This window comes from Phocoena sinus, chromosome 1 (genome assembly GCF_008692025.1).
Source record: "Phocoena sinus isolate mPhoSin1 chromosome 1, mPhoSin1.pri, whole genome shotgun sequence".
NCBI classification, from domain to species: domain Eukaryota; kingdom Metazoa; phylum Chordata; class Mammalia; order Artiodactyla; family Phocoenidae; genus Phocoena; species Phocoena sinus.
In genome coordinates this window covers 124,413,072-124,425,258 of record NC_045763.1, presented here as the reverse complement: position 1 = coordinate 124,425,258, position 12,187 = coordinate 124,413,072, and the positions used below count along the sequence as shown (strand labels likewise).

Genomic DNA, 12,187 nt, shown 5'->3' with positions numbered 1-12,187 from the left:
GGAGCTTTCTGGGTGACCACTGCCTTCCTCAGTCCCGTTCCTCCCTGCACGGGCACAGCTGGACTAGGCGGAGGGAAGCGTGTGGCTATTAATACCCTTTCCTCGACCAAACGACACACAGCACACCTGTCTTTGGTCATAAAATCATGCTGCTCTTTGAAAAGGAAGAAAGAAAACCTTTTTCTATTACTTATCTCTGGGGAGGCGCCCAATCCCCTCCCCCACTGCACTGGCTCTGCACAACACCAAGAAATATTTCTTCTGGTTTGTTATAAATTTACTGTCCGGTAATTTTTCTCTCCTCATTTTATGTGACAGACAACTGAGCGATTGTCTCCCAACCCTTTTTCTGAATCTCAACCACCCCCATAAATTGCCGCTGTCAGCTCCTCTCCAGTCCTAAAAGGAAAAACACTCACCCCAGCTTTGGTGACCTTTGCTGGGGGCTGGCTTGTCTCCTCGAGGACTTCGGACACCCACCTTTGGTCGGCAGGGGCTTCCGGCACTGCCTCAGGGCCGGAAGGCAGGCCAACCTCATGTAGGGGGCCTGGCATCTTCCCTGAAAATTCCATAGATCTAATGAATGTCTCCCCTGTGCTCTGTGCTCTGATGCTGGGGGTGAAGGAAGAGGCAAGCATGAAGATGCGGCCATTGTTCTCCAGCACTTACTCCAGCCTAGATGGAGGGGAATTTCATAATCCATCAATCCATCAGCACACTGGATTCTCACTAGGGGCTGTGATGGCAGAACCTGAGTCCCATTCCAGCAGCTGAGTGGAGCGGGTGGTGCTAGCAATGGTAGGCGGGGAAGAGGAACCAGCCCCAGCAAAGGCAGGTGGGTAGAGCAGGAGGGGCAGTGTGGGGAGAAGGCGTGCTGGGGCCTGGACCTGGGCTGCTAAGTCAGGGCTGGACTTTGCTCAGGAAGACTGGCTCGTGGAAGGTTTCTGAGAAGGGGCTATGGGAAGTTTACAAAGAGATCAGCTGCTCGGCGCCAGGAGGGCCCCAGAGTTAGGGAAGGAGTAAAAGGTTTGAGGACAGAGGGAGTCACGAGGTGGAGGTGGGGACTCTGGAGCAGGCTTGCATCACCTGCTCCCAGGGCTTGTGGCAGAAGCACGTGGGGGAAAGGAGAGGAGACGTGCTGCCTGGGCTGTCCTGGGCTGCTTCTCATTTGCCGTGTGCGTGCTCCTGGTGAAAACTGAGCTTCTCTGTGCCTCCGTGTGTCCGTGTGGGGCTGTTGGGAGGATCTGACAAGTTATTACATCAAAGTGGTGTCCGGCACCGAGTAAACACTAAAGAAATGTTACAGTTTTCACCCTGGTCAACAGAAGAGGCAGCTGAAATAGGGTAAATAACCTGCCCCAAGTCACAAAACTAGTAAGGATGAGACCTTGTTCCAGTGCACGTTATCCCATTCCGGTAGCCCCGACGTAGTCCTGCAGGCGGCCATGGGAGGGCGCCCCGGGCCCGGGAGAGACTGTGGCCGCGGGACTGCTGCTTCTCTGATACCAGGCAGGGGCGGAGTGAGACGCCTACTACGCCCCGTTTTACACCTGAGTTGCCGCACACATACCTGGTAGGAAGAACAGTGTCTCCTCACTCATAGTGCAGTGAGCTTTCAAGTAGAAATGCTAACTTTTGTTTAACCAGAATATTTACCGTACCTCTTTCCCCAACTCCATTGTACTCCAGTTTGCAAAGGAAAGTTTGACCGAGGTTGTTATGGCAGTAGGGATTAGGGGCCCCTTGGTAATTTGGGGTGGCTTCCGGAATGCATGGTTGAGATGGGGCTCACACCCAGCTGGGCTCCCGTGCCGTGAGGCAGCCGCCCTGTGCACAGTGGACAATTTCACCTTCCATTCACCTTCCTGCCTTCCAGGCTTTGTGGCCCTACCGGGGTGCCATGTCCACTGTTGGGGCAGGTTAGGTTTTCCCAGGGGCTGGTCCAAGGTGGGGAGAGAGGTTGTGCAGGTGGGGTATGGAGAGTGGACCCAGCACCCTGTCGTGGTTTCCTTGACCCTTCAGGGGACCCCTGCCCACCCCCCCCCCCGCCCCCCGCCCCCGGGGGGTGTGAGGGCATGTTCCGTCACCTGAGCCTGACTGACCAATCTCATCTCTCCACACAGCGGCACAGAGCTTCGGCCTGCTCGATCCTAAACTATGCTACCTGTTGGATGGGATCCTCTTCATCTACGGTGTCATTGTCACTGCCCTGTTCCTGAGAGCGAAGGTGGGTACCACTGGGTTCTGGGGGGAGGGCATGGGCTTCCCAGCTCGGTTGATGTTCAGAGGGCCTTGGTGCTGGGAAGTCTCAAGCGTGGGTGGTACCTGAGTCTTGGTGTACATGGGCAAAGCAGGACCAGCCACGTGTGCCCACGGCGGGGGGGTGGGGACGGGGGGGGATGTCTGGCTGAGTGGGACAGAGTGGGATGGTGAGCCTAGTGCTGGCCCCTTAGTGAGGAGACATAGAGATGTGTGAACATCAAAGCGTCCCAGGGCAGGGTTTCTGCTGGCAGGAAAGGGGGTTATGCTTCAGGCAGTGAAGAGCAGGGAGGTGGGGAATCTCTTTCCAGATTCTGCTGTCCAACTTCTGACCCATCCTCGGCCAGCCTTTTCTCTTCAAACCTGTTTGCTTATCAGTACGAGGGAGGGTTGGCCCAGAGCCTGGGTTTTCACCTAGTGCCCTGCAGACCCTGCATTTCTTGGAGGGGCTGGGACTGGGGGTGGCCGTGGCATGGGCAGAGGGTGGAAGGACTTCCTGAACGGAGGCCTCAGTCGTTATGACTTCCGTGCCTCAACCCATTTCTTCTTTTGGATTTTGGACTTTGCAAAAGATTTTATTATAAGAAATCGTGTCTTATGGATTTTCTAAGTTTGAGCAACGCTGCCCTAAATGATCTCTCAGGTGGTTCCCAATGCTCTGAATCTGCAAAACCGCGCAGTTTTCAGCTGAGGTGCATGAACTGAAAACAGATCGAGGCCATGCGCCCGGGGTAGGTCCTCAGGACACAGTGCCACACGGAAAGCACCCTGCTGCAGAGGTCAAGTTAGAAGGTGGGACCTTGCACAGACACCATCCTCGTCGAGGTGTCCTCCGAGCCCCTGAGAGGAAGGGGCCTGGAGAACCTCCCGGAACCCAGGGGGCGCGGCCCGCGAGCCCGGCGCCTCTGCGCACGCGCGAGGGCGAGGGCCAAGGAGCGGAAGCTGCGGCTAGTGCCGCGGGCCCGTGCGGTGGCTACGCATGACCTCCGGGAGGTGTAAGGACAGTTGAGCTCAGAAAAGAAGCTGCCGCGCCACCGGCTCCCGCAAGGACCCAGCCCCCCCGCAGGCAGGGCGCGCGCCGTTGGCCGTCGAGGAGCGGAGCGAGGCTGCCTGCGCAGAGAGTGACACGCTTTCTCTCCTCTTCTCCATCCAGTTCAGCAGGAGTGCCGACGTCCCCGCCTACCAGCAGGGCCAGAACCAGGTCTATAATGTAAGTCCGCCTCTCCCGTAGAGCCCGGTCTAGAGAAAGTGCAGTCCTCTGCTGGGACGTGGGGAAAACAGCGGCCGGGGCTCGGTTGTAGGTCTCGTCCGCGGCTGTCAGCCTTGCAAGTTGTTTTAACCTCCCTGGGGCTCAGTTTCCTAACCCCGAAAGCGGGGATAGTCATGGTGCCTGCCTCGGGGGGGTTCTCTGAGGATGCGGCGCGCTAGCGGTGTGATCACGGCAAGCGCCGGCGTAGTGTAGCGCCTGCCCCTAGCGAGCCCCCGCCTGGCAGCGGTTTCGCAGGCTGGAGGGGTGGAGTGGAGGAGGAAAGTGTAGAAGCTTCCCTTTGGTGGAGAAGCGACTTCACGCTCTCCGTGCAATGGGACTTTGAATCGATGATCCACCCCCGCCGCCATGGTAATAAGTTCTTTGAGATGTTCTCCGAGATGACGGTAGCCGATGGATCTCCCAGTCCGTGCTCCTTTGTGAGCCACCGCCCAGAAGGAACTCCCAGTCCTACTGGCCGCATCCTCCTGAGCTTCTGTTTCCGGTTTCTGACGCTTTTCTCTCTGTTTCAGGAGCTTAATCTAGGACGAAGAGAGGAGTATGACGTCTTGGATAGGAGAGGGGGCCTGGACCCTGAGATGGGGGGGAAACCGGTAGGGCCTTGCTGTTTCTGTGTGTGTGTGTGTGTGTGTGTGTGTGTGTGAGTGAGCGTGTGAGGGCTCTGCTGGGCAGTGAGGAGAGGGCTTCTCAATGCCAGCGCACGCTGCCACTACGCTGGACCCTGACGTGCGAGAGGCCTGGCCATGCAGACAGATGGGGCCCCGTTTGCCGCTGCCCCTCTCCGCCTTAGCCCTTGGCTCCCTCCTGCATCGCAAGGGGCCTCACACACATTAATGCGGCAAGCAGGCCCTTATGCCGGGCTCCCAGCAACTCTGTCCTTTTAGGCTGTAGACTCCACACCCTGTGGGGAGGGGAGCGGCTGGAGGAGGCCCGAGTGGGGTCTTCTTAAGAGCAGAGCTCAGCCTGGGTGTGAGAGAGCGTGTCCGTGTGCACGAGGGAATCCGAGGTGTGGTATCGCTGTGAGGGCCTGTGAGTGGCGGAGCACAGCTGCGGGAGCACGGGGAGGGCACAGGCGGATGGCAGAGCCCACAGAGAGTGTGGGGAAGGGGCCTGGGGAGGGCGCTGAAACTCTCCTGGCCTGGATCCCTGTTTCTCCATCTCTAACTTCTTCCCCTCGTCTCTCCCGGCAGAGGAAGAAGAATCCCCATGAAGTCGTGTACAATGTGAGTAGAGGACGTGGCACAGTTTGCATTGGAAAGTTGGAGGGTAGGGCTGGAGGAGGCTCTGGATGAAGGCTTTGCTCCCTTCTCCGTGGTCTTTGCCTGACTTGACCTTCACTTCCCTGGCCAAGTAGTGCCTCACCTGCTTGCTGCCTGCAGTGGCTGCTCGTAGTATGGCCCCTTGGCTTGCCTTCTTTCGGCCCCTAAGCCTGCCGCGGGAGTTCCCGGATCAGCCTGGTGGGACCTGGGGGGACAGTGAGGTCAAGCTGGGCAAGCCCCTCTGCGGGGCTGCTGTTCCTAGGGGCCGGAGGAGTGTCCTGAGTGTGGCCTCGTGTTGAAAACTTCACCATCCTGGGTGTTGATCTGGGTCTGCCACACGGGACCATCGCAGAGGGTCAGCCACTGCAAAGAGAGCTACTCTCTTTCCCTCCTGCAGTTGGCTCACGCACAGCCACGGTGTTGGCTGTGTGAAGAGACAACTTGCTCAAATAGATGCTTCTGGGGGCTCTGGGGTGAGCCGTTTGCATTGTCCAACGTGCGTTGTCCTTTGGCTAGGACTCCACATCTTATCCTTTTGAACCTCTCTTGAGCTGCTGAGCTCAGTGCAAAGGGCTGGCAGCTCAGAGGAGATTCCAGAGGGCTGAGGAGGGGGAGAGGGGGTTGGAGCTGGTTATTGGCAGAAATGTTTGAGTCTCTGGAGCCTTGAATGTGGAAACCCCCACCAACTGGGGAATCCAGAGGTTTCCTTTTGTAGGGGAGCCCACTGTTTGCTACATCAGTTGGTAACACCGGTGTCTCACGCCCTCTTCTTCAGGAGCTGCGCAAAGACAAGATGGCGGAGGCCTACAGTGAGATCGGGATGAAGGGCGAGGTGAGTGATTCTCTTTCTTTATTCCCAAGGATTCGGTGGTATGGGGGCTGCTCCAAAGAGTCCCATCCCTTCCTCCTATCACCTGCAAAAGCCCACGTGGTGGCCGCCAGAGGCAAAGGTTAGTCCAGCTGTCATCCATTTGATAGTATATTAGGTACTCAGAAAGTGCTGATACCCTTTCAGGATTAAAAACCAAGTTAAGTACTAAGGTGGTCCATGCTTTGCAGAAACAGGCCAAGTCTGTCAACGTTCATAATAATTATCAGGTGAGTAATGTGTGCCAATGTATGTTCAGCACTTAGGATGGTGGGGCCCCTTGTTCAGTCATAAATGATTAAGAATTTCCATAAGTGAGAGCAGAGCTTTGAACCCGTCTAGGTTTGATCTCCGTGTGACTGCATAGGTGGCGTGCCCACAAAGCTGGCCTGGCCAGTGCTTTACCAGGTAGATAGTCTCATTTAATTCTCACAATAACCCAATGGGAAATGTGTACCCGCCCGGCACAGGAGGTCCAACAACTTACCCAAGGTCACGTAGCTGGTGATGAGGGAGCCAGAATTTGAACGGACTCTATAGCCCGAGCTTGTACCCATGACCTAGTTGCCGTTCCCAGTGAGCACTGATGACTAGCCAAGAATTTTCTTAAAGATTTGTTTTATTGAAGTATAGTTGATTTACAATGTGTTAATTTTTTACTTTAGAGCAAAGTGATTCATTTATACATATATCTCTATACTCTTTTTTCATCTTCTTTTCCATTATGGTTTATCACAGGAGATTGAATACAGTTCCCTGTGCTATACAGTAGGACCTTGTTGTTTACTCATCCTATGCATACTGGTGTACGTCTGCTAATCCCAGACTCCCAGTCCTTTCCTCCCCCACCCCCTCCCCCTTGGCAGCCACAAGCCTGTTGTTCTCCACGTCTGTGTCTGTTTCTGTTTTATAAGTAAGTTCATTTGTATAATTTTTTTAGATTCCATATGTAAGTAATATCATATAGTATTTGTCTTTCTTTGTCTGGCTTGCTTCCATGTCTTGGCTATTGTAAATAGCGCTGCAGTGAACATCGGGGTCCATGTATCTTTTTGAATTATAGTCTTCTCCAGATATATGCCCAGGAGTGGGACTGCAGGATCATATGGTAACCCTGTTTTTAGTTTTTTGAGGAACCTCCATTCGGTTTTTCCTAGTTAGCCAAGAATTTTGAGAGCTGCAGGGAGGCCTGTTTATTCCAAGCAGTGGCAGCGTGGCCAGCTCCAGTGCGGCCCAGATCCAGGAATCTGATGCCTCTGAGGATCTGGGTCAGGCACAGCAAACCCGGGCCCCATCAAAGCCAGGCCTCAGCTTACTCTGTGGAGGCCGAGGTCTGACCAGTGACCTGAGGACCCTTCTCTCCCGGGGCAGGGGTGCTGACTGGGAGACAGTCACCTGTGACTCTCTGGGGGTCCTCTGAGGAGGACTCTTGAGCAGGAAGGCTGCTGCTGGCTCTCTGACCTTCTAGCCTTTTCTTGTCTCACTCCACAGAACCAGCGGCGAAGAGGCAAGGGACATGATGGCCTTTACCAGGTGAGTGCTGCTGGCCCTTCTTCCCGGGGTGGCACCATCTAACCAGAGCCAAGGTCACGCTCCCTTGTTTTGCTTGTTGGCAGTGCCAGCTCTTGTCAGCAGCTGGGCTGGGCGAGCCCAGGGCACCCATTCAGGCCTGTGGTGACTCTTCTGCTGGTCAGCCCCTGGGGCGGGGCTGGAATTCAACCATTCAGGCAAATGACTTGGTTCTAGTCAGGAGGCCGTGGGAGCCCCGGGGGGAACTGGGCACAGCAGACAAGCGGCAGCTGCCCAGAGGCTGTGTGGTCTTGAGCAAAGGGCAGATGCAGGCAAAGGACACCACACAAGCCATTTCCTGCCTCTTGCGCCGCTGCTCTGGGCCCTTGCAGAAGCCTTGCTCCGCCTCATACCCTCACACCTAATAGGATGGGAAGACGGGTGAGAAGATTGAAGTAGACAAGTTAAGAAAAATAACTTTAAATAGAAAATGTAGTCAGGTGCCTAGTTTTTGCAAATCAGGGTGAATAATTATGCAAACTAAGCACAGCCAACCTACTTCTCTAAAATATAATCCCCAGTGGGTTCTTACTCGGTTCTTTGTGCCTCACTGGGGCTGTTCACAGCTTGCTTGATTGACTCCAAAGTTTCAGGCTACCTGGCTTCCCTGAGTTCAGAGTGATGGCAAAAGGGCCCCCAAATTTTACTGCGTGTCACTGCTGTTGATCTGTCTCCTGGACCAGAGAGGGAGACGTTCCAGTGAGATGGGGACCAGCCTGCCTGTTCCCTGACAAAGAACACGACTGTAGTAGCATGGCCTGGGAAGGAGGCTCGGGAGGGCGGGGGCCAAGGAGCCACTCTCTTCCCTGTGACAAGTGCCGGCTTCCCGGAGGCCCGGGTATCAGGGACAGTACGCTGTCTGGAGCAGGTCTGAGGTCTCCCCGCGGATTCCCAGCTCAGTGTCCCAGCTGGGCGACTCTCCTTCCTCTGTGGTCTGACAGGCAACTTTGTTGTAGGGCACAGTACTTGGGAAGCCGGGAGAAGGTGAGAATTTAGCTGGGAAGGAATTGCACCAAGGCCATTCCCAGTGGGACACAGGACCATCTCTGCTGCAGCTGCATGGGCCAAGGCCCCACCTGTGGCATGAGGGGACAGTTCCTGGGCCTCTGAGCTGGGCGGGAGATCACAGGCCAGGCTGCAGCAGATACCTGTTGGCCTCCAGGCAGGCTCATGCCCACACAGAGCTCCTGACCCCCTCTTCTGTTCTGATTTGCTTTCCCCAGGGACTCAGCACGGCCACCAAGGACACCTATGCTGCCCTCCGCCTGCAGGACCTGCCCCCTCGCTAACAGCACCTGGAATTTCACCACAGGCCAGACCTGCAGATGCCCAGATTGTTAAAGACACAGGATAAAGTATTTACAAACCAGTTCACTCATATTTCTCCACCACCCAAGGGTTCTTCTTTATGATCGGGATGCTTCAAGTTGTAACCTGTGGTCAGATCCAACTGCAAACTGTCACACAGAATTTCCCCCCTGGACGCCGGCAGGCAGTGCGTCCCCCAGGCCCTGTCCTAGAGGAGCCCGCTGGGAGTGCAGCATGTTCCGGGGTTTTCTGCTTCCTGGAGGCTGTGGGCAGGCCCCGTCCCCAGTGGCTCTGGGCTCTTACCTGGGGGACGGGCACCTTCCTCCTCCAACACAGCTGAGGAGTTCAGGCTGTGTTCTGTAAAGTCGCCAGAGAAACCACAGATGTTAGCGCGTGTCCTGATGGTCTGCATTGTTCTGTCAGTGTTTGAGTGGCTTCGCTCCTGCTGTAAACTTCGCTTCTGTTGTCAGCGTAGCCCATCATTCCACGGTAACTGGTGATGGGCCAGGGAGGCTGTGGTGCCTCCCTGTGAAGGGTGAGGGCACGGGGGGGAGTGGGAGGGTAGGTAGCAGCTGGTGGTGGCCGAAGAGGGGAAGCAGTGGTGGATCAGGGACGGGAGCAGGGGAGCCAGAGGCCTGGGGGCGCAGGAAGGGGCCCTCCTGCAATCAAGCATACGTTCCCCGTGATAGAACTTGAGTGCCAGGGCCTGTGGGGACCAAAAAATGAAGAAGCCCAGCCTTGCCCTCCCGGAGCCCACACTCTCACAGGGAAGCGAGCTGTGAAGAGTCCAGTGTCATGGCTGACTACGAACAAGGTGAGGGGGCAGTGAGACCACATTCTTTGCAGGCACTTGGGCACCTCACACTGAGTGAAAAGACACAGCCGTATTGGGAAAGGCCTCAAAAGAAGACTCCGCTCCACTCAGACCTAGAAAGATCCCAAAGGACAATGGCACGGTGGGAAAAGCCTCAGCTGACTTACTGGAACAGGGCTGTGTGATAAAAGGGCACGCGGCCATGGATGGAAAACCCTCTTTTGCTCTGCTCGGTCTTAATTTATACTGGTTTGCTAGAGCCTTACATTTTTGCATAATAAATGCTTCTGTGAAAATGCTGCTTTACCGTAAGCTTTATTTCGGCAGTCAAGCCTGTAATGGTCATTTAGTCACCAGGCGGTCAGCCTGCTGCGGGGAGAGAACAGGATGGCTCCTTGGAAAATGCAGGGGAGCCAGGTGCGTACAGTGGCCCAAACGGGCTGTGCTTGGGGCAACATGGTGTCCGGATACGCCAGGAGTCCTTACGCAGGAACCAGGAGAAGGTGATGGGGAGCGCCCTGGGTGCAGGGCTCACAGCACTGAGCTAGCTTGTGGCGTGCCGGAAAGAGCAGGAGAGAGGCCAGCTGAGCATCAGGGCATCAGGAAGAGGGAGCATCGTTGTCAGAGGGTGTCTGGGGGTTATGAACAGCTGCTGATGCCACAGCACAAAAACCTCAAGTCTGGGGAATTCCCTGGCGGTCTAGTGGTTAGGGCTCTGAGCTTTCCCTGCAGGGGGGCCTGGGTTCGATGCCTGGTCAGGGAAGTAAGACCCCCGCCCCCGCCGCAAGCTGCAAGACACGCACGTGGCCAAGAAAACAAAAACAGAAACCTCAGTCCGTAGGGTTTGGGGAAGGAGAGGGGACAACAGAGGTCTTTTAGGTCAGGTTCTCCCACAAAAAGTGACCCTGTCCCCAGCAGTATTTCCTCTAACTGCAGTGGCTGTTTATAAGGCCCTAACTCATCAAGCCACCAATTAATATTGGGTAAAGACTTTGAAATCAGAAAAGACTTTGACATCGAAGGCCATGGCTATTAAAAGCCCCTGAGCATTTGGGATTCCAACAGGAGTGATGTGCATCTCTACCAGGAGAGAAGGCATTCGATTCATATCCTGGCCCCAGAGGGGAATTCAATTCCATTCACCAAGTATTGACCTAGCACCTTCCTATTCTGTGCCCAGCGTTTGGCAAGCTACCAGGGAAGCTAGAGAAGTATCATCAGAGTCAGTTAGGGACTTAAAATTTTGTCATTGTATTTCAGCCACACCGTGTAAAGAACTCGCATCCCAGTGCACTGTGGTGACGCACACAGGACAGGCAGGTGGAAGCGGAGTGAGGGAGGGGTGAGTAGCTGCCAACGAAGGGGTGCGGACAGAGCTCGGCAAGGCATGGGGGGAGCTGTGGAAGGTTTCATGGAAGGAGCAGGGCTCTGAGGAGGGAGAGAAGGGCTGAAAACTATCAGCCCTAATTCTGTAACCTGGTCATGGGGCAAAGGAATGGGAAAATTACACCATGTTGTTTTAGCTGCCCTTCCACTGACTGAAGTTCACAGTGACAAGTGAGAGCCTCATCGTGGCTGCTGCTGCTTTATCGTCTACTCACTGGGCATCTTATAATACATGAAGTTGGCTTCCTCTATTAGTCAACGTTAAGCCTCAACCTCATACCTAGTTTTAAGGTCAGCTGAGTTTCACACGGGCTGTATGACCCACATGGCTGGCCTGAAGATAAAAGTTTGACCCAATTCGATCGAGATTTTGACTCAAGAGGTAGGAGGAAAGCTGGCTGTAAGCTATGGGTGTGGGAGCTGGCCCAGGGTGGGTGGGGCAGAGGACTTACTGGGCTCCGTGCAAGACAACTACACAGAGAAGGCCGCCAGGAGAGGACTCAGTGGACGTGCTGGCACAACGAAGCCCCACATCAAGCCGAGAATGGCCCTGGTCTTCGCAGAGAGAAAAGGCTGCAGTTGGAGAATTCATACCCTCTCATGGGCAGTTCCTCTTGGTAGACACCACTGGAGTGGGTTAGAACATAACAACCACCTTTTTACAAAAGACTGCAGGGTAACAGAATGGAATCAGTGCTTTTATCCTCATGCCTTAGCCCGTGACAAATGGGTTTTGCCTTCTGAAGTCCTCATGCTTGTGAGCCCGCTGCTGTCTCTACCAAACAGCCAATTCCTGTTAAAACCTGAAATTGTTTTAAGAGTAACTTTACAAACTGAAAAGCAAGTTATAAATACAAGACAGGGTGGAATGGAAAAGAGCGAGGCATTCTTTGACGTAGGAGCAGAGGAGAAAAGGACCCAGTATTTGTCTTCCCATTTTGGGCCCCTTTCAAGACAGCAGCCATACCTTGAGACCACAGCGCAAGCTTTCTCTTTCAGTCTCTCTCTGTCTGCCAATTCAAGGGGGACGCACAGACTCAGTTCATACACACTAGTTAAACAGGATGCCTCCCAGAGCTCTTCAACAAGCTGGTTTTCTCTCTGTGGGAAATTCATTTTAAGATTCAAATTTTCCCTTTTATGCAGTCGACTAATTGCATTAAGACACTAAATGTTGGCTACAAGAAGCTATAGAGAGGGAGCTAAGTTGTGTACCCTCAGACAGGAGAACCAGAGGGCCAAGTTCAGAGGACCCCAGAGAATGACTGTTCAGGACCTGGGAGGAAATGCTAGAGGGGCACGGGGGCGTTTAAACAATAAATTTGTTAAAGTCAATTTCAATGACAGTTCCGCAGTCAAATACACAGCGAGAGGGGACCTCTGAAGAGTTCTCTCACAGATGAATCAACTGATCACACAAAGCCCTGGGGGTCTGAAGGAGACCACTGCTACCAGAC

The 12,187-nt window shown here is 54.5% G+C and overlaps 2 protein-coding genes across 5 annotated transcripts in view; one reads left to right on the top strand and one right to left on the bottom strand.

The window, feature by feature from the left end:
• CD247 (CD247 molecule) overlaps positions 1–9,640 on the top strand; it is an 89,323-nt gene extending 79,683 nt beyond the window's left edge. For both annotated transcript variants that reach the window (XM_032623991.1, XM_032623998.1), the window contains exons 3-9: positions 2,124–2,227; positions 3,413–3,469; positions 4,039–4,119; positions 4,717–4,749; positions 5,561–5,617; positions 7,145–7,186; positions 8,446–9,640. In XM_032623991.1, the coding sequence (XP_032479882.1) occupies positions 2,124–2,227; positions 3,413–3,469; positions 4,039–4,119; positions 4,717–4,749; positions 5,561–5,617; positions 7,145–7,186; positions 8,446–8,511 (440 nt within the window). In that variant the 3' untranslated portion in view covers positions 8,512–9,640. The remainder of the gene's footprint in view (positions 1–2,123; positions 2,228–3,412; positions 3,470–4,038; positions 4,120–4,716; positions 4,750–5,560; positions 5,618–7,144; positions 7,187–8,445) is intronic.
• The window catches only part of POU2F1 (POU class 2 homeobox 1), a 189,255-nt gene continuing 182,228 nt past the window's right edge, over positions 5,161–12,187 (bottom strand). Inside the window, exons 16-17 of one of the 3 annotated variants that reach the window (XR_004348632.1) lie at positions 11,698–11,831; positions 11,137–11,357 (exon numbers count right to left, since the gene is read on the bottom strand). Coding sequence is in view for 1 of the 3 variants with exons in the window: in XM_032623977.1 (XP_032479868.1) it covers positions 11,812–11,831 (20 nt within the window). In the remaining 2 variants the exon portion in view is untranslated. Of the gene's footprint in view, positions 5,174–11,136; positions 11,358–11,416; positions 11,832–12,187 lie in introns of those variants that run through there. The other 2 variants (XR_004348625.1, XM_032623977.1) reach the window with 2 other exon arrangements.